Source organism: Lissotriton vulgaris, chromosome 2_1, assembly GCF_964263255.1.
Source record: "Lissotriton vulgaris chromosome 2_1, aLisVul1.2, whole genome shotgun sequence".
NCBI classification, from domain to species: Eukaryota; Metazoa; Chordata; class Amphibia; order Caudata; family Salamandridae; genus Lissotriton; species Lissotriton vulgaris.
In genome coordinates this window covers 1,810,554,878-1,810,576,732 of record NC_141687.1, presented here as the reverse complement: position 1 = coordinate 1,810,576,732, position 21,855 = coordinate 1,810,554,878, and the positions used below count along the sequence as shown (strand labels likewise).

The following is a 21,855-nucleotide window of genomic DNA, read 5'->3' as shown; positions in this document are numbered from 1 at the left end:
TTACTGGTCTTGTTAGGTTGGCCTCTGGGTGTGATAAGGTTTGGTAATGCTCCTAGTTTTAATTTGTTGGAAAAAGTGTGGGTCTCTTAGCAATTATTTATATTTCCGGTGTATTACTCGTTTTTTCCATGATGTCTTAAAATATAGCTTTGTTTCAGGTCCGCTTGGTTTTGCTATTTGTCTGTAGCCATTAAGATGAGGTTGTGTCCCTGGTATCGTAGCTTCTGGCTCTGTCCCTAGCTCTATTTGGTTTGGTTGTGTTTCATGTATTTTCTTTTGTTCTTCACCTACTTAGATATGATTGTTGTTCAGGTATTGTTGGGTTTTGCTGCGTTCCTGGGCTGATTAGATTTTGTTGTGTTTTACTTATTGCTGAGTTTCTGTTCAAATTTGATTTTAATTGCATTTCTGGACTCATAAGATTTGCTTGTGTACCTAGTTTCCACATCTCTTGTTTTCATTTAATTTGCTTATGTTCTTGGTCTCCTGCAGTTTGGTGTATATTTAACATCAAATTAACCTGAGTGGTGTTTTGTGCATCACTAGTGACACTATTTATACTCCTCTTGTTAACTTTGGTTGTATTTCTGGTCTCATTGATTTTGGTTATGTTCCCAGCCTGATTTGATATGGTATGTAGGCCTAATCAGCTTTGCTTGCATACTAATCTCATCAGATGATGGCATTTTATATGTCTCATTGGGTGTAGTTGTGTTCTTGATATCAATGAACTCATTGATCTCAAGAACACAATTCTTTCTGGCTTGATTGAGTTTGATACAGTTCCTGTTCTCAATTAGTTTGATTCCATATCATAGTATACAATGCCCAAATTAATTTTTGTTCTTGGCTTTGTGGGGTACTTGATCTTAGTTGGTTTGGATGCCTACCTAGCCTCAGTGAGTTCTGTTATGCTTCAAGTTAGTTGTGGCTATGTTCTACATCTCATTAAAGTTAGGCCTGTTCCTGGCCTCAATGGGGTTTAATCTGTTATGGGGCTTTGAGGTGTGCATTCGGATGTATAGTTGGTTGCATTTGGTTTAGTCTTGTCCATATTCTTATTAGACTTTTTTGCCTTGTCCTGGCTTCTCATCGATTGGTTAAGATTGTGATCAAATTCAGTTAGCATGCTTTTCTAGTTTTACTGAATTTTATTTTATTTCTATTCAAACTGGCATGTTTTTTTTTCATTTGGTTTGTCTGTACCTTGTCAACTTGGGGTTGATTGAATTTTTTGACCATATAATCTGTTCCAAGCCCAGTTAGATTTTGTTCGATTGTGTTCATGAACTTTGGTATGGTTGTTTCATGTCCTCTTCTGATTTCCACTCTTTAAATATCTGAATATTTTCCATGTCGCCTCTTTTGCCCTCTATCATCTGAACTGTTTACATTTACCCTTTGTCGTGTATGCCCTTCTCTCTTCTGCAACGTATTCTCTCCATTGTTCGATCATTTACCAATATCTGACTCTTCTGTTCAGTGTCTATCTGCCCATCCCTTGCAACGCATTATCTTTGATAAATGCATCTCTTTACTCTCTCTTCTCTGTCGTGATCGCGAAGTTCTCTCCTCTGTGATTGTTTAACCTGACATTCTGTGACTCTTTTCTTTCTCTTCATTTCACCTTGTTTGCGGTGTCATTCTCTGCTTTGCCACCTTTTACCACCCAATTTTTCTCTCATGTGTTTTTCCGTTTATCTCCCATTTTCACTTCCGCTTTCATCTTTTCCTCCATACTCTTATTACCATTTTCTCTGGTCTTACTATCCTCTCCCTTTCTGTCATCTGCCACTGCTATCTCTGCTCAGCTCTCTTCCATTCTTCCATCATTCTTATCTTTACCCTAGTAGTGTTCTTCTATCTCCTCACAGCTTCTTCTCTTTTTTTTCATTTGTAGGTAAATGATGAAGTTTTTGTTTTCAAAAGTGTGGGACTCTTTTTCCTGGTGCTGGATGCCTGCTCAGGAACAGTTATCAGTAAGCGCCAGTTTGACACTGAGAATGCTGCAGCTGTTGCGACTCTAACCAAATATGTCCTTAGATCTTTGGCTGAGAGGTAAGCAATTATAACAAAGATTTTCATGAGGAAAAAGAGAGTAAGAAATATGAAATTGTTTGCAACTGGATTCTTCTCTGGTTCTGAATCAGGAATTGGGTAGTATGACAACTAAGGGTGCTACGTGACTTTATAGACACTTAAAGCGAAACACAGGTTATGTATGATGACACTTGAAACATTAGGTAGAAAATATTCCTGTTCTTTACACCCCTCGCAGCTTGTGTTGTGTAAACACTCCTTGGATCAGCCATTCAGGGGGAGAGGCGTCAAGGGGATCCGTACATAAATTGTCAATCCTCTCTCTCTCACATATTATACAGGCTCCTAATGCAAATATTTAAAAATTCTATAGTGCACACACTCTCATTCCTACTGCTTGCCCCTCCTTCTGTTTTTATTATAAGATCTTGTGTCCCTTCATCATCCCCCTGTAAGTCCCTTACCCCCCGCTCACTCCTCCACATGACCTTTCCTCCTACTTCTTCCCATGAGCAGAGAGCAGGATCTCGCTGACTGTGATAGCCACTGCTAAGCATGGAGAGAAACATGCTGCCTGCCCCAAGACTGCACTGCCAAAGGTAGGGGAGGTAACGGGCTGCGGCTACAACCTCACCCATTATTTTCCCTCCTCCCTACTGTTTTTTTTAGACCAAAAGAAAGTGGGTGAAGATGCGGGAGACAGAGGCCCATTTGCGGTCACCCTCCAACCCTTTCCTGAGACCCCTTATAACTGGATAAGGTTGGGAAAGGAATGAGGCTGTTTCCCACTTCATCTCTTTGTAATGGAAAATATGATTTGTGTTTTCATTGCTTAATTGTCACTCAGTGAATTACCAGGTTTTGATTTAAGTGTTGATTATGATGGCTTCCTATTGACGCCATGCAACATTGAGGTTCCATAAATATTCATAGAACATATATGTTGTGCATTAACCTTTAATTAGGTAACATAAGCATAGTTGTTGATCTAAGTATGGAAAATCTAAATAGGCACCAAATAATATGGTTATTTGATTGTGAAAGTTCAATCTTAGACACCTGGTCTTTCTTTTAGAGGTGGTTGTTCATGCACCTTCACATTTTTTAATGTGTATGCGTCCTCTTTGGCCCCCCTTATTGACTCCTTTGGCTTTTGCCTCATCTTCTACTCTGACGACACACAAATTGTGGTGTCGCTGCTACCAGGGCAGGAAAATGGAATAGGTACATGGTTCCATGATTGTATGGAAGCAGTGGGAAGGTGGATGTCTCAAAATTGTCTGAAACTCAACTCAAGTAAAATGGAGGTTATCTTGTTTGGGAATGATCCAAACTTTTGGAGACCAAGTTGGTGGACCGGTTTCTATGGGTTCTCTCCCGACACCCACTAGGAAAGTAAAAAACTTGGGAGTTTTTATAGACGACAGACTTTGGTGACCAAGTCAATGCAGTAGTCTCAGCCATGGCATATGTCCTGTCCTTAGAGCATGCAGAAAAATTCTGCCTTTTTTGCCAAGGGACAGTCAGCGTAATGTGAATAGATCACTAACTATGGCTAAGCTAGACTATTGTAATTGCCGCTACCTGAATATTCAGGATCGCTTTCTGCACAAACTCCAACTTCTGCAGAACGCGGCGCTAGACTGCTTACCGGCACATCTAAATTTGCATCTGTCTCTGGTGAAATCCGAAGACTCCACTGGTTACCCATCAAGAAACGAATACAGTTTAAATACCTCTGTATGGTATACAAAGCCCTACAAGGCATAGGACCAGAACATTTGAAGAGGCAATTCCAGAGGTATGTGCCAAAAAGACCACTCCGCTCCATGGGAGAAAAAATGGTGACAATACCACCCATAAAAAAAGACAATTGGGCAGGCAGAAGCTTTTTTGCATATGCGGCAAAGGCTTGGAATTACCTCCCCTTCCATCTGAGGAGCATCACTGACTTACCGGTATTCAGGAAGGCCCTCAAAACTTGGCTGTTTGATTGATAGCCCGGTCGTAAATTATGCTTCATTCAGAGGATTGTAGCTAGTGCCAGGACACCCTAGGGGAACAGTTGCGCTTTACAAATGTCTTTAACATAACATAACATGCATCTAGGGGTTATTCTAATGTCCTTAAGGAATGCATTTTGATACTCCGAACTACCATGGGTCCAAATAATGCATAGAAGCTCCAATTGTGGCTAAATTCCCAAAGATTTTCCAGAGAAAATACATATTCATAAGCTTTATCGTATCTAGGGGCTGTCCTCATTTTCAAAACAAATTATCATGTGCAGGACGTATCTGACTGGCAGCCAAAATTACCTCTATGTTTCGTAAATTTCCCGTTAGCCTGCATGAGGTCCAGGTATCAAATCATGTCTAGGGCTCCACATTATATTCAGGGTACAAATAGTATCCAAGGGCTTGAGTCGTATCTAATGCCCATATTATGTCTAGAGTAAAAAGACCAATGATGGACCGAAATCTGAACAATGTCAAACATTCACCCCCAACTACAGAGATCTGGGCCTAAACCCCTCTTTTTTTGCTCACCAACAAATTCGAGTTTGGACCCAGCCATATGCAAATCAGTCTTGAACCTGCTCCCCATGGGAACAGTCCAGCCCAAACTGCCAGCAGGTCCTCACTGGATCGAAAACAAGCATCCTGGGACTGGTTTCGGGGTATCACCCCTCATCAGCCAGACTAGCTTGACTCCAATGACATGGTGAGCATGGGACCAACGTCTGGGCATACCCATCCCACTTGATGTACAGAACGCTGAACAATGTCACACATTCACCCTCAGTACAGAGATCTGGGCCTAAATCATTGTTTTTCTTGTTCACCATGCCATTCCAATTTGGATTTAACCCAGATATGTGAATGGGGATGAATGTTTGATTTGTTCAGCTTTCCGTCCATCTTTTGTACTGGTCTTTCTGCATATTATGACAAGGTCACACACCATGCGTACAGCACACATCATGTTTAAGAACACAATCCATCTGCAGAGGAAAGAATCAGCTCTATGAGTCCATTTCATTTTGTATCCATTCATCTTATGTATCTTGCCTCTTCCATTCCCAAAAGTAAGTTCAGATCAGGAATCTATTATGAATAGGGCTTATCTCAGAGTTTAATATGGTTCCTAGTGCCTACAATGACTGACTGCCCATTTCTTCTCCGGTACTGTAGGACACTTCCATGGGCCCAGATAATCCCTGAGGTTAATACAGTGCCTGAGACCTACAATGGATGACTGCCCAGACTATATTCAAGGGCCCACGTCATATATAAGGCCTATATTATATTCAGGATCCACATCATAATTTGACCACTGTTGGTGTGTAATGCTGTAATCCACTTGATTTATAATTACAAATCCTATTTAGCCTTGAGCATTAAACAGTAGCACACTGTTCACTGAGACTTTGAGTTGGTGCCAGCCACATAATAAAGATGGCACATGGCACATTGTTCCTTAGCTTTTCATTTTGTTCCTCAACAGAGTGCACAGTATTCGATGGCAGTTATCCGTCACATGCATTTCTATGAGATCAAGGAAATAGTGCAGTGTATTACAAAAAACAAAAATACTACTTCTACAATGTTGTAATTTCACCAAAAACACAGAGACAGTTAAAGTGTTATTCAACACGGATGACATCACAGGAAGTGAAATTTGGCAACAATTTGACATGTAAGGCAGCCCAATGCACGTTTTCTTGTTGAGAATATTTATTCGAAAATTGAGGCAGAAAAAAGTTAATAAACAGTAAACAAAACCAAAGTAATGACACACCTTACCGGGACTACAGATGACAAAAATGTGGGATTGGATATGTAAAGCATTACTTAATAAAGACATATGGGCCGATTACGATGGTGGAAAGTCTGCCACCGCTGGGCCGGCAGTGAGGACCGCCGGCCCGGCAGTGGCGAACTTCCCGCCATCACCCTAAATATTCCCACCGCCAAATTAGGATGGCGGTGGGAATGGGAAAGGTACGGCGGCGGACGGAAAGACTGTCCGCCGTGGACCCGCAAGACGGGCCTTTTCTGCCCGCCTTGCGCAGCAAGGTACAATGGGGCTATGGCGGCGGTCATTAGGATGCTTGTCTTTTTTGGTGGCGATGCCGCCGCAAAAAAATAGGCGGTGAATGCCTCTGGAGGCCCGTTGTGGGCCCTCGGAGGGGTGGGGTGCTGCACGTGGGGGGTACCTATGGTACCCCCCTACATATGCATGTACAAGGTGGCAGGCACTGCACGGTGCCTGTCACGTTGTACATACATATGCAAAACATGTCTTTTTACATTGTGGCGGGTGCCGCCGCCCGCCGCAATTTAAAAATACGGGATGCGCCCGCCTGTGTGGCGGGCGCATTGTAATTTGCATGCGGGACCGCTGCACCTATTGCGGGCGGTCCCTTTTTACTATGCGATGGCGAGCGGACTTTGTCCGCCCGCCATCGTAATCGGCCCCTTAGATCCGAACCGTAGAATAATCAAAAAGTGGGTATTATTTTGTACCTATTGGACTTCAACCAGTTGGGTAAAATTAACAGTGAGTAATTTAAACATGTTGGAAATTTGGTGAAACACATATTCTTTTCCATATTTTATGGAAATATGTTAGAGATGAATCGTTTTTGATCGGCTGAGTTAGAAAATTTGGAAATCTTTTAATGTATTGCTGGCTATTACAAAATTACATCAAAAACGTATTAACTTAAGCCTAGAATTTGGTCAGCAACAAAGGCTGAACCATGCTTTGGTAGTAGCAAAGACGATTCTCAAGATTTGAAAATCACCAGTAGATACCAATAGTTAAAGACTGATGAGTTGTTGTGGTGTTATCCACAAACAACCTAGCCAACCAAACGCAAGGCCAGAGAACTAAGAATGTTTGGAAATATGAATAGATATGGTCATGTTCACGGCCGGATTGAGAATACAAACCAGCCCTGGCAATTTTGTTGGACTGGCCCCATGGGAGGGATGCTGGTGGGAAATACTGCTGCTGTTTTTATAATTTGTTACAGGGGCGTGATATTGCAGCACTGCTGCAAAACCGGCACCCAGTAACAAAAAATGGCCCCCACCATTCCAGCCCACTAGGAAAACACCCGGTGCCTGCTGCGGCCTGTCCAGCCCTGGTCGTGTTCAATTTTATACGCACACATTTTCTGTTTTACTATACATGCTTGTCTGTTTGTTTTTATGTATATATTTTTAGTAATAGTTGTACAGATACTTACATTGTTCAGGGCGAGTCTCGAAGATGTAATTCACTATTTCTATGTAGCTAAAGTTACTTGGCTATTTAGATTCTATAACTGAACTTGTGATTTTTTTCTTTGATGTATAAATGTTTCTTGTAAACATGTTTGATAAAATATATTTTAAAGAAAAAGTTAAGGGCATTCTTAATGTAAAAGATAAGCAGTCAGGCTATATGATCACAGAGGTTGTACAGCGGTCCACAAGAGGTTGGAGTAGCAACCTAGGGGAGCAGGTGCATCCTGTGTATTCACCGTTAACTAGTGATCCCATGGCCACTGTTGGAAATGGCTCTTTCAAACTTTTTGCCTTCCTTCTCCTCCTTTTCTGACCTTGTTTTGTTGGCTTTAGGACTCTGAGCACTTTACCATTGCTAACTAGTGCTAAAGTGCATTTGCTTTGCACCTAAAATGTGATGATAATTGGTTTATCCAAGATTGGCATATTTGGTTGACTTATAAGTCCCTAGTAAAGTGCACTACCTCTGCCCAGGGCCTAAAAATCAAATTATACTGGTGGGCATTCAGCACTGATTGTTCCACCCACCTAAGTAGCCCTTTAACTATGTCTCAGGCCTGCCATTTCCGAGCTTGTGTGTGCAGTTTTAAACTGTCATTTAAACTGGTCTAAAACTTGCCAGGGCCAAACCTTCCCTTTTATTACATACACGTCACCCCTAGAGTAGGACCTGGGTAGCCCATGGGCAGGTTGCAGTGTACTTAAAAGGTAGGACATGTGCTTTTAAGTTTTACATGTCTTGGTAGTGAAATACTCTTAAATTCATATTTCACTATACACGGTCTATCTCTCTCATAGGGAGCTGCCTTGTAAACTTTTACAAGTGTAACATTCATTTGGAAAAAGCTAGGAAAATTAAGTTTGGTTTCTCTAATTTAAAAACACATCTTTTACTGAAGTTGGTTTTCAAATTGCAGGTTCGAAGATACCACTTTTAGAAATATGGCATTTTCTTTCTTTAACCCTTGAGTGCCTTCTGCCTGTCTCTAGAATACACGTCTGGGCTGGGTGACAGCTGACTTACTACATTCCCTCTAGACAGACATACACAAAGGAAGGATAGCTGTGCCTAAGTGCTCATCTGCATGTTGATGAGTCTGCCTGAGCAGAATGTGTGCGAGGGGCTGAAACTTCTACCTGAAAGGGCTAGGTCAAGTCCCCACAAAAGGGCTGCATACCCCCTGTAGTGAGCCTGGAGCCAGGGCAGGGAAAAGCAGGGTCATGTGCACTACAAAGGCCTTTCGTTGAAGTCGCCCTGCTTCAAAGGCTAAAATTGGTATTAGACCTGGCACCATTTGCGTGGGTCTCCCTTCCAATTTTGCTGTTGCCTCGTGTATTTTTGCTGGTGTTAGATGCTTTGGGCACTGTGCCACTGCTATTCAGTGCCACAGTGCAAGTACTCCCTATTGTAAATTGATGTATTAATCAGTGGTTCCATGTTTGGCTATTTGGTTTACTTGTCAGACCCTAGTACAGTGCACTGAGTGTGCCTAGGGCATGTAAATCCAAATGCTGCTGGTGGGCCTGCAGCACTGGTTGTGCCACCCACAGAAGCAGCCTTGTAAAATGTGTCTAAGGTCTGCCATTGCAGAGCCTGTGAGCAGTTTGGTACTGTCACCCTGACTGGGCAAGTGCACCCACTTGCCAGTCCCTAAACATTCCCTTTTCTTCATATCAGTCACTCCTATAGTAGGCCCAAGGACAGGGTGCATTGTAAGTATAAGGTAGGACATGGGGCGTGGCTTAGCTGGCTACTGGAATGGCCGTGCTGGTCTAATACTCTCCCTGTCCATGCAGCCCATCCGGACATGCCCCTGCAACAAATGCGCCCAATCCTGACGAACGGCTGGCGGAACAGTAAAGCACCGTCTGGGCGAGCTGTGGGCTGGCACCCGACCCTGGCTGTTGCAGCATCCTCGACAGAGAGGCGGCGTAGCGGGATCGTACCGCACAAGATAGCGGCCTGATGGGAGCTGCGGCCTAATCCCCTGGCAGAGTGGAGGAGCAGCGGTGGGCACCCGGCGCGGTGCGGTGAGTGGTGGCAAGGGGCCGGGATATCCGGAGCCGAGCCCTGACTGGTGGTGGTGCCCTGTGACGCCGTGGCGGCATCTGACCTCCATCCCGGGGCCTCCTCTGAAGGCCACCGTGACTCTTTGCAGCAGCGGGGAGAGGGGCCCTGGCCGCGGCGCCCACAAGCACTGGCTGGGCCGAAATCGTGTTGTTTTGACGGCCGGTTGCCCTGAAAATCCTGTGCCCTGATCGGCTGTGCCGGGAGACAGGGGCTGCGCTGGGACTTCTCTTCTCCCCCCTCTCCCACCTGCAGGCCTCCGGATGTCGGGGGGGGGGGCCTGGGCAGTGCTCCCTAGCTGCACCATCGAAATACCTGCCTTGCCGCAGCAGAGAGCCCCCACCGCCGTTTTGAAACCTCTAACAAAACTCTGCATCATTCCTCATTATTGGACCTCATGCTGAGCACGAATTCTGCAACGCAACGGCAATAACTGGGCAACGCGCTAGGGGGTCATTGCATGCCAGAACGAAACTGCCACACACACAGAGCTATTATTGAGTACTTCTTTACACGCACTGCGCCTTCGCGGGCAGGGACTGGCGGAGGGGCCTGGTCTGCACAGTTGCTCTGCTTGATATCACTGCAGAGGTGTCATCATAAAAGGCTACTTCCCCACTGAGGGTGTTCCACTGAAACTCTGCAAGTAACACCTCCTATAAGATCCGCCGTGGCTCTCGCGGCATGGGCCGCAGGACTCTGAAACAGCGCCAACTCCCCTTTGGGAAAAAACTTTCAGACGCCAATCGAGACCTGCTTAGCGACATGGTGACTAGTGCGCAGACACCAAATGCGCCGGCGGAGTACGCCACCCAGTTGGGCCCCTTGCTCTTAGAGATGAGGGCAGGATTCAAGGCGCTAGATGTTCGCTTCGATACCCTGGACAAACACATGGCAGACCTAGGGGCAAAGATCTAGGCGCATGACAGGCGACTGGACGTGGTGGAATCCCGAACATCCGATTTGGAGGACGGAATGGCCCAGTCCCTGAAATGGGTAGACCGAATGGAGCGCATACTGAAGGAAGTTGCGATAAAAAACGAGGATTTAGAAGCGAGGAGTCGACGCAACAACATCCGCCTCGTGGGCGTTCCGGAGTCCACAGCCACCAGGCGCATGGACAATCTAGTGGAAACTATACTAACTGATCTTTATGGTAAAGAGGCATTCACCCCCGGCTTTGTGGTAGAATGCGCATATAGGTCGCTAGGGCCGAGGCCCAATCCCGGCCTTCCACCCAGACCCATCACAGCCAGGATAATGAACTTCAGAGACACTGCACTGCGTCTGGCCCGTGAAAAGGGCGACCTCACATGGTAGGGCTCCAGGCTGTCCCTATATCCCAACTTCACTGCTATGGCGTAAGACGTGAGGAGGAAATTCCAGGGAGCCAAGGCTATGCTCAGAAACTTGGGCCTAAAATATGGCATGCTATATCCTGCCAGATTAAGGGTGGAAGTCAATGGATGCTCACGAATATTTGAAAACCCATCGGAGGTGCAAGAATTCTGCCCCACATATAAACGTAATAATAAGCGCAGCTCCGATGCTGCAACCTCCTCCCCCCCACATAGTGGATTGGATGCCAGCGCAGACCTGTTCTTAAGCTCGGGACAGGGTTGACTGTTTAATTTGCATATACTGCCGCTACATAGCCACTTCACAATTAAAGTTGGACGTGGTCTAAAGAAAAGAAAGCATTATCTGTCATTGGTTGCTGGACTGTTGGATAGTATACGTCCCCACCTTTGGTGTACACCTAATATTGTAAGTTTTGATTAAGACAACATGTACCCCATTAGAATGGTTCTCAAAATGTTTCAAGGTTTACGGGTGCCATGCAATGTGCCTGGAAAATGGGGTTTGCCTCTCCGAATGGGCAGGAAGGCTGGGTGGGGGGTGGTGGGAGGGGTATTGGAGTTCAAGCTTTGCACTGAGTTTATGAATCACAGTTATTCTTGCAGGGTACAAACTTGGGTTATCCGTCAATATTGTACAGGACACGTTATCATGGCACACTTAGGACACAACTCTGGCCCCTCAAGTGTGACTGTTCGCAGTTTAAACAACACCCGCAAAAGTAGATCGGTGATACACTATTTGACCCGCCACAAGGTGGACATCGCCGTTCTTCAAGAAACACATCTTCCCCCCGGTGATCGGTCCAGTTTTGCAGCTTCATGGGGCCCACACTGTTACTTTGCTAACTACAGCAACTACGCTAGGGGCACGGCCATTCTCATCCATAAACGACTTCCCTTCAAATACCACTCATCCATATATGATGATTCTGGCAGATTTGTGATTCTGAAGGGCACACTATTCAACCATAAGATTGCGCTGGGATGTATATATGTCCCAACATTGACTCTCCTGATTTTTTCCATGCCCTCCATTTAAAACGGCTATTACTAGGCTCCACACCTATTCTTTTGGGGGGCGACTTTAATGTTACACTCAACCCGGCATCGGACAGCACATCCTCAGCCCCAGACCCTAAGCCAAGAGCACGCAAAGCCCTGCACTCCATGTGTGATCACCTCACATAACTAGACTTGGGACGAATCTGTGACCCGGCCCACACAACATTTACACATTACACCAGCATCAGGGACACCTGGACACGGTTTGATTACTGGTTTACCTCCCCTGAAATCTCTAAATGGTTCCACAGCATAGAGACACTACCTAGGTCGTATTCGGATCACTCCCCAGTATTACTGGGACTGTTGGTTCCTCGCCCTGAAGGGTTTGAAAGGCAGTGGAGATTCCCGAACCATGCCCTAGATGACGAAGCGTTTAAACAAAAACTCTATGTAGCCATAGAGGACTATTTTGAATTGAATACTGGCTCTGTGGATTCGGAGGCGGTGCTGTGGGAGGGATTTAGGGCATACATGAGGGGAATATGTATCTCAAAAAGTTCCGGGGTGCTTCTCGACATACGTGGCACACTTTACCGTTTAGAGAAGGAACTGGCTACAGTGGACACCGCACAGACTGCCGACCCGGGCTACACCATGAAACGAGCGGCACTTCTCTTAGAGTATAAAGAGGGAGCAGACAGGGAAAAACTTTACATGGGAAAATATCATAGCGCCAACGTTTATTGAGAAGGGGATCACCCTGGACGAGTTCTAGCACAAATGCTCCGACCCCCTTACGCGAAAGCGTACGTCACGGAACTCTATTCCACATCAAGGACTACTCTCAAAGACCCATTCTTGATACAGAAGGATTTTTTAGCTTATTTTAAGGCACTATACACATCCAGACTAGGGCAGGACAGTACCAGTCAAGAGTCGTACCTTTCAGAAATAGCACTGGTATATTTGGAGAAATATATGCAAGATTTTTTAGCGTAGCACATCACAGCGGACAGCATAAATGAAGCCATTACAGCCTTAAACCCATCCATAGCCCCTGGGTTGGATGGATTTACAGGCGAATTCTACAAAACCTATAAAGACCTTTTAATCCCTCGACTTTTAAACGTCTACGCTAAGGCTCGAGAAAAACAACAGCTCCCTCCTACCCTATGAGAGGCGGTTATTATTCTGCTCCCTAAACCTGGCAAAGACCCACTTCACTGTAATTCCTATAGACCCCTATCACTGTTAAACCTAGATTATAAAATTCTGGCCTAGGCGCTAGTGTGCCGCCTCTCGCTACTTATGGAATTTATAATATCCCCTGCACAATCAGGTTTCATTCCTCACTGGTCTACCGCCTTCAACCTCCGTATCCTTTTTAACGTATTACACAGAATAGATCCGGAGGTTCCCGCAGCCGCAATCCTATTAGACACCGAAAAGGCGTTTGACTCCTTGGAATGTCCCTTTTTTCTTTCCATAATGCAGTGCATGGGAATGCCCCAGGGATTCATTGCCACTACGGCCTTGTTATACACGCAGCCGACAGCTCGGCTCCGGCTAAATGGCACCCTATCGACCCCCTTCACACTAGCACATGGCACGCGGCAGGGTTGCCCCCTCTCCCCTTTATTGTTTATTCTAGCAATGGACCCACTGATAGGACATTTCCAAGACCAACATTTACTCAAGGGACTGCAATTTAACACAGGTCAGCTATTGGTTTCCCTATACGCTGACAACACTATCCTATACGTTTGAGATCCTCAAACAAACCTGGACCCTCTCCTCAGAGAGATCCTCAGATTTGGCACCTTCTCTGGGCTAGGGATAAACTGGCATAAATCAATTATATTCCCCCTCACGGCTAGCACAACCCGATGGGTCCCAGAATTCCCTTTGGACTGGTGTGAGGACACGGTAAAATACTTGGGGATACATGTACATTTAGATTCGGACCAGATTATACGCCGTAATTACGGGGTGGCCATTACTAAATTGGAAACACAAATCGCCTCCTGGCTTAAACTTTCCTTTTCCATGGCGGGACGGGTCACGCTGGTAAAAATGATTGTACTCCCAAAATGTTTATATTTGTTTAATAATATGCCAATCCCACTCACTAATACATTTTTCAACACTCTGAGGTTGCACCTCATTAGACTGGTATGGGGCGACAGGACACCCAGGGTAAAGTAGGAGGTAATGACACTACCCTATGACAGAGGAGGTTACGGGGTCCCGGATCTTCAATTATACTTTTTGGCCGCTCAATGCAGTTTTGCACAAACATGGTATCACCCAGACGCAAGGTTTACATACCTACGCCCAGAATCTGATTTTGTTTTACCTAACACACTTGCTACCATACTACCTAGGGGCTTCCCTAGAGACCCCAAAGACATACAGCCAGTCTCTACCACCAGCTGGGCATGGTTAAGCTACGCCGTATCACTCGCACACAAACGCTGTACTTCTCCTCTCTTCCGCTTCCTAATGCCACTTTCCTTCCTATAACTGGCGAAAAGCTGGTACAAAAGCCCTTCACTAAATGTAATATTGCCAAGATGGGAGACCTCTTTCCGGCTGGCCATGTATTTGACTCAGAGGATATGTCTACCTTTTCAGATGTCACGTTCATGGACACATTTGTTTTGGCCAGATTACGTTCTGCCCTGCGAGCTAGGCTCCCTAAATATCCGCTAGAACCTCCCTCATTTCCCCCACTTACATTGGTGATAACCAGCAGTAAAGGATTCCACATTATATCTTACTTGTATAGGGAGTGCTCTGACCTGGTTCCAGTGGACGATAACAGACTGCGTAGTGCATGGGAATTGGACTTAGGCAACTCAATCACTGATGAACAGTGGACAGCCTGCTGCAGAGTTACTAAAACAGTATCACTCAACAGCAGGCACAAATTAATACACTTTAATTTTTTACGTAGAATTTACCTTACACCGGCCCGAATACATAGGATAGACCCCACCAGACCGCATTGTTGCCGGCGCTGTCAGGCCCGGCAGGCTAACTTCTCACATCTCGCATGGACATGCCCTCGTATCCACGCCTTTTGGGTAGCTGTACACAAACTATTGAGCAAAATGCGACAGATTACTCTGGTGCCATTGCCCGAGATAGCCCTCCTGGGATATGTAGTTCAGGTCCCCCTAAAGGTACGCAGATTTGTCGCTATCTCCCTACTACTAGCTAAAAGAGAGGTCGCAATTTATTGGGGTAGCAGGAGGGCACCGGCGATATCTGGCTGGATCCAAAGCCTTTCGACCTGCTCCATGAAGAGCGACCTGTATGCGAGCACTATCCCGCCCTCCTCCAGGCCGAAGGACATATGGGGCCCCTTCCGGGCTTTCCTTACGTCTCAACAGCAAGATCCCCCCTCGCAACGGGGACAGGGAATTGAACCAACAGGGGTGGGTTAGAGGAATGAACAGTGTTCATGTACGCTCCTTGACACATCCCACATGTATATAACAAACGTGTTCATAGTGAATCCTGGTATATGTGGATAGAGGGGGTCTTGGGGCGGGAGCCATTGGATCAAAACTATGCTGGACCGCTTGATGGAGTCTCAATGTGTATCAAATATGGTATTGTCATTACTTGATTGTTCAATCGTGTCTTGATTGACCTGCTGTGCTGATTGTGTTCAAATGTACCCTAGGTATACTACGACTGAACTCTGTGCCCTGCTTTGCTTTTCACAAAATGCTAAAGAAAGTTTTAAAAAAAAGTATAAGGTAGGACATGCCCTGGTGTGTGGCATGTCCTAATAGTGAATTACAGCCATTTTCGTTTTATACTATTGCAAGGCTACCTGTTCTCCACAGGCCAGAATGGGCTGTTAGAATTGTTACATGTTATAATCCTAACTGTCTCAGAGAAAATGGTAAAAATCTGAGTTTAGTATGCCTGGACTCAGAATGATAAAATACATCTTTTAGTGAAGTTGGTTTTAACATTCTGTGTTTGCAAATACCACTTTTAGAAAGTAGGTATTTGCTTGTCTAACTATCCAAAGCCTGCCTCTGCTAGGTTGTGTATTCCTTTGTCTGGTTTTGTGAGTGACAGGGCTGGGGGATTCCAAGAGACAGGATGAGTCAGCCCAGTGGGGAATAGAGAGATCTGAATCTAGATGGGATGGAGGACCTGAGCCTTAAATAGGGCTGTGCCTGCCTTCCACAATGCTGGCTCCACCTCCTAGGGTGCGGCTGATGTCTCTGCCCTGCACACTGAAAGAAGAGAAGGAGCCCTGTAAACAAAGTGCTCCAGGACTGTACTTGCCTTCCACAATGCTGGCTCCACCTCCTGTGGGGCGTCTGATGTGCCTGCCCTGCACTGTGACAGGAGAGGAGAAGTCTGGTAAACAGAGTGCTTCAGAACTGGTTTGGACTGGACAAAGGCCCCTCTCCCCTCAGAGAACAAAGGATTTGGCTGCATAAATATTAGGACCCTGATCCTGTGAAATCAGATCACTTTTGGACTACAAGAAGAAACCTTTACTGAGGAGAGGAGCCTGAAGAAACCGAGGAGAGACTATTCCCAAGCTGAAGTGCTGCTTGGGGGATTGGCCTGCAGTGGTTGCCTTACTGCCAAAGGAAGGAGAAAGGAACGTTGTGTACTTTGCTTTCAACTTGTGAAGGATCTCCAAGGGCTTGGAAAAGAGCTTGCCACCTGCTGAAGTCTCAGGAACAGCAGACTTCACCCCCCCAGCTCCCCAGAGTTCTTTTGGAAGTGCCTGCTGCTGTTTTGGGCCTTCTGAGGAACTGCGTGTCGCAAGGAGCTGGAAGCGCGACTCATCGAGAAGAAGCGTGTCGCCGTCGCTGTGCCTGCAGTCGCAACTCCGAAGGAGAGTATCGCCGCTGGAACTTTCGCACTGCACCGCATCGGAGAGAAGCGCGCCGCAACGAAGAGGAAGCGTGTCGCCGTTGCTGCTGCTGCTGTCGCAACTCCGAAGGAGGGTGTCGCCGCTGTAGCTGTCGCATTGCACCGCATCGAGAGAAGAGTCTCGCAACGAGGTTGGAGCGTGTCGCCATCGCTATGCCTACGGTCGCAACTCCAAGGGAGGGTGTGGCCGCTGGAACTGTCGCACAACAGTGCATCGAAGAAAAGCGCCTTGCATCCCCGAAAAGCGCACCGCTGTCAGATCTGCTGCCGTCGCATCGTGGATGTCGCCGCTGTAGTACTCGCATTGTGTGGAAGCTTCATGCATCGTGGGAGAAGAGTGTCGCAAGTGGAGCTGCTGCCGTCGCATCGCGTATCAAGGGTGTCGCCGCTGCAGTCACGCATCTAACCGAGAACTTCTCGCATCCCTGGAGAAGCCTGCTGCATATGGAAGATCGTCACGTCTTTATTTCTTTGTACTTGAACTTTGCCGCATTTCCCTCACTGCGACATTGCTTGTCGTGGAAGCGGAATGCAACCTAAGGTACATTGACGCAAAGTGTCCCATCTTAAGAACTGAACTTAACTACGCTAAATCTACCATCTTAAAGTAACAGCATTGTGTATTTTTGTTGTTTATGGTCTTGTGGTCACTCTATATAAAGTATACTTATTTTTTATATAAAACCTTGTGTGGTGTCCATCTGTAGTGTTGTCACTGGGTTACTGTATGTGGTTACACATGCCTAACACACTGCCTCTGAGATAACCCTGTCTGCTCGTGCCAAGCTACCAAGGGGGTGAGCAGGGGTTATTTTAGGAGTGCAATCCCCTTATCCTGACTAGAGGCAAGGGTCCCTATTTGTCACAAGTTCCTACCTGTGCCAACTAGAGACCCCCAAATCTAACAATGGGTATAAGTACTGGTCCTCTGACAACATGTACTCAGTTCACTTTGGGGTCCCAGGGTGACTCTGCCAAAAAGAGAAGCTGCGCTACATGAGGGACTGCCACTTTGCTAACTACCTTGTTGTGTTGACCTGCTGGCTGATTACTGGGCTACAGGATGGACTGCCACTTTGCTACCTGCTCTGCTTTGTTGGCCTGCTGGCTCTGACATGGGTATTTAGAAGGGCTGGACCTGTTCTCTATAACATTTTGCAACCTAAGTAACTGCAAGGAGTTGTTGGCTTGTTCCGGAAATCTCGGCTATCAAAGATTTCATTACTACAAATGACTACTGCTAGACTCGGCTTATCTGGAGTGTGACTGCCTTACTTTCCCTCAACATTTCCTGGGCCTTTCGTAGGGTGTTGACAGCCACTTATGGACATTTACACGTATCAGCAAGACGAGCTGACCAAAAAAAAGATGTGTCTGCCTGCTCAGGCGCATATCATCATGTTTCCCTGTTTCGCTGAAGCTGCATCGCCCAAAGGCAGCCCAGCACCACCCAGCGCACTCTGCATGCATCAAAGAAAGCTGGGCGTCTTCCCTTCATTACCCCAGCCACCCCAATGTATCCAGGAAAGGGGAGACTCCAGCAGCAGCGGTCCCAATCCAGAGACTGATGGCACTGCTGCAATCCCCAGATAAGGTATTGTGCACTCCGGGATTTACAAGGTACCTGCTGCCCAGCAGCACTCTCATGGACGGCCTGAACAGAGTGAGTAGATCAGTCTCCCACAGCTTGACATTGCATTTTATCTTTAATAACTTTGGAAGCACTGCTTCATGCTGACACGGCAGGAAAAACTGTTTCCTGATCCACAGCATTGCTCGCTGTTATTTCCCCGGCGTAACCATAAAGAACCTACTGAAAGCGCAAGGGCTCCAAACATATTCATAACTTGAGATGCTTCAATTGGATTCTTGTCTTTTTTATCTTGTTTTAAAAGTAAAGCAGATGCTATGTTTATACCTCACTGTGGAGTCTTTTTTTTTGTTTTTGTTTTCACTATGTTACTGTATCCCTATATGAGCAACTGCTTTCAACATTGCCTCTTATGTTATGTTCTGTGCAAGCTACCAGAAGGGAAGCAAGGCTGATTTACGTGTGTGTCTAACTTACCCTGACTAGGGTTGCGGTCCCGACCGACTCTTAAAGGGTGCATACCTCTGCCAACTAGAGACCCAATTTCTAACAGCCACCCAGAGCATAGTGCTAAAAAACCTTGGTAAAAGGATTATATTTGTAGATAAACACAGAAAAAGATTGTTAATGGTGTTTGTACAAATAACAATATAGTTGAGCAATAGGCCAGAGTTTCAGTGTCCAGTACATATGTACAGATGTCTCAGTCCCATCCCACACAATACAAGAAGGAGGCCCTTACCCAAAAATGCCCCCCTCTCCTCTTGTTTCCAGGGCTATTCGAGATTTGACCTGACCTACCCATGGTGTGTCGTCAGATTTATATATATTTTGTTACTAAAGTATGAGTCAATTTCCTCTCTTTCCCTTTCTAGAAATTGAGGAAAATGTGCACTAGCTTTTCACTGGAAGCAGACATTGTTCTCCCTTTTTTGGGACTTATCTTCTGGGATAGACTGCCCGTTTTACAGTAGAACATAAGATCGGGAGTTTTGCAAGGAGGCACAGTTGTTAAATAATGGCTGTTTTGCAAGAATGGATTTTCATTTTTATAGAGATTATGGGTGATTGCAAATTTCCTGTTCCGTGCCGGTCATCATTGTTTTCTCATTAAGATTCCATGCTTCCCACACCGGTGTGTAGCCTTAACTAACGAAGGCAATGTAGAATGTACTGTTAATAGATACCAACTTCCCATCTCCATGTAGCAAGACTGAACAACCTGTAGGTCTTGTCATTCTTTCAAATGCAAAATATTACAAACGTAGTCTGTATTTGAGGGGATGAGTATAAAAATGGAAAGAGCAAAAACAGATATTTTGGCTCAAAGTTCCCATGTGAAAAAGGTACGACTGTAGTAAATCTCTGTTACATGGTAAATCATTGCTGAAGCTCGGTGCTGCACTCTAAATACACTTCAGAATTCTTACAGAGTTGTGGACTGTTTACCCCCATTTGTAGCTCGTGCAACTCTAGTGATGACTCCCACTCTGACCCTGAGTTGTAAATACCCCATCGGGAAGTGCAGTGCGGTTGGCACACAAAAAATGAAACCGGCTAAAATAGAAACAAGCGACAAGGAGCTCGGAAGGCTCGCTGTTGAAAGAAACACGCTTAATCGGAACTCAGTTTGTATTTAATAGTAGAAAAATCGATGAAATAATAGAAAAATGCACCATTTATACTGTAAGAGGGTAGAGATGCCCAGGCACTCATACGCCCATCAACAGACCAATGGTTGGTTGACATACATATTGCACATATAAAACTAAAAAAGATGCACCCAGGTGCCCGTAATCCGACACACAGACTGCGCACATACAAATAAAGCAAAGGTGCATAGGTGCACAGACACCCCCACACTGACCAAGAAGTTCTTGTCATTTCGATTACACACATAGAAAAAACAGAAGTATGAGGCCGGACATGCGCCTGCATACAACCATCAGGTTCATGACATTCAGAAAACGCATGTAGGAGTAAAAGAGAGACAGGTTGCCGCCAGTGCATGGTGCTCCCATCACCCTTAAAATCGACATCACATGGCTATCGTAGCATTGCTTTTCCTTCTCAAAATATCCACCAGACATACTCCCTTTGCATCCATGAAAGACATCTAAACTTACCATCTCCATGGCAACAATGTTTTAGGGATAACATTTTTCCTCTTGGTTTATTTGAGAATATTCTGCTAAGAGCCCAAAACGTAATTGCCTATCAACAGACACAGTAGAGTAATGTCCAGCCTCTTTTAATTAAACATACTTTTATAGCACCATTTTTCTAAGTTCTACACAGCCCACGCTGATTTTAGGTACATGATTTTATACCCCCTAAGGGATCTAATGAAATGCCAAAATCCCTATTATGCCTGTTTCCTTTCTGTCCCGTGGGTACAGGCATAGACTAGGCACAGTTGCAGATCACTACTAATTACCCCAAAGATAGGCCCATAGGTCAGGTCAATTGTCTTTGCGCCTTCCAAGTCTTTACCGACAAAGACTAGCATCAGAAACAGCGGTTTCGCTCTGCTCATGTTAAGGCGCAGTTTCTCAGTTTGTGCAGACACTGCACTGTATTGCCTGCTTATTAATGCTTCTGAATCCGAGGCACAGGCTTGTGAAATCAGTGTCTTCTTCACACACTGGAGCTTTGGTGCCAGAGCGGGAGATCACGGATGGCAGTGTAGCCCCCTTCAGGATCACGCTCGGTGAGCAATGCCCTCGACAGGCTTGTCAGTGGTTGTGGCCTTCAGGCTAACACAAGCCAGTGATTGTCGTTGCAGATCTTGGGCAGGTAAGGGTGGTTGCTCAGCCTTGGAGGCTAATGCAAGCAGGCACTCATCTTCAGCAGTTGTGGTCCTAGACACTGATGCAGGTGCTCTTCTTGGTGGAGCACCCCAAGTGTTGGCCACACTACAAGTCAATTGGGCTTGATGGTGGGAATGCTGGGGCACATTGTAACACTTGCTGAATATTTCTTAATGCTGCTCATGGTGGAAGCTGCAACAGGCGACTTGGGGACCCTGCAGACTTTGGGTCAGGACCGGCTTTGATCCCTCTCAGCAGTCAGGCAATTCTGGATGCCACACACCAAAATATCCCTCCGGGACAATCTCTCCTCCTGCATGGCCAAGCACTGTCCTTCTTTCTCTGAGCATGGATACAGAGTTCTAGACATTCTGATAGATACATCTGCCGTGTGGATTCCTCACCTTGTGAATATCCCCCTTGCGTCAGCAACGTTCGGAAATTTTCTTCGTAGCACGCCGTCGTGGGCGACGTCACAGGAGCACGGCATCGCGCGCGACTACGTCTGACGTCACCGACCCCATATTAGGCCCACGCCGGCGTGATGACATCAGTTCCCTTTTTTCCGCGTCTCCGACGCTAACGGTTTTCGGGATCTTCAGCGATACCTAGTATCTTTCTGACTAATATTTGTCACTGTTTCTCTCTTACGACTTTGTTCTTCTCCGGAGATGTCGTCGAGGAAAACAGGCTTTAAGCCATGTAGGTCTTGTGCCCGCATGATGTCTATCACTGACCCACATAAGGATTGTTTGTGGTGTCTTGGATC

At 45.9% G+C, this 21,855-nt stretch overlaps 2 protein-coding genes across 3 annotated transcripts in view; both read left to right on the top strand.

Moving 5' to 3' along the window:
- The window catches only part of CEMIP (cell migration inducing hyaluronidase 1), an 857,787-nt gene that overhangs the window by 338,412 nt on the left and 497,520 nt on the right, over window positions 1–21,855 (top strand). The gene's annotated exons all lie outside the window — the stretch shown is intronic.
- LOC147733310 (cell surface hyaluronidase-like) overlaps window positions 1–21,855 on the top strand; it is a 561,460-nt gene that overhangs the window by 519,979 nt on the left and 19,626 nt on the right. For both annotated transcript variants that reach the window (XR_015308517.1, XM_086957873.1), the window contains exon 22: window positions 1,901–2,058. Coding sequence is in view for 1 of the 2 variants with exons in the window: in XM_086957873.1 (XP_086813999.1) it covers window positions 1,901–2,058 (158 nt within the window). In the remaining variant the exon portion in view is untranslated. The remainder of the gene's footprint in view (window positions 1–1,900; window positions 2,059–21,855) is intronic.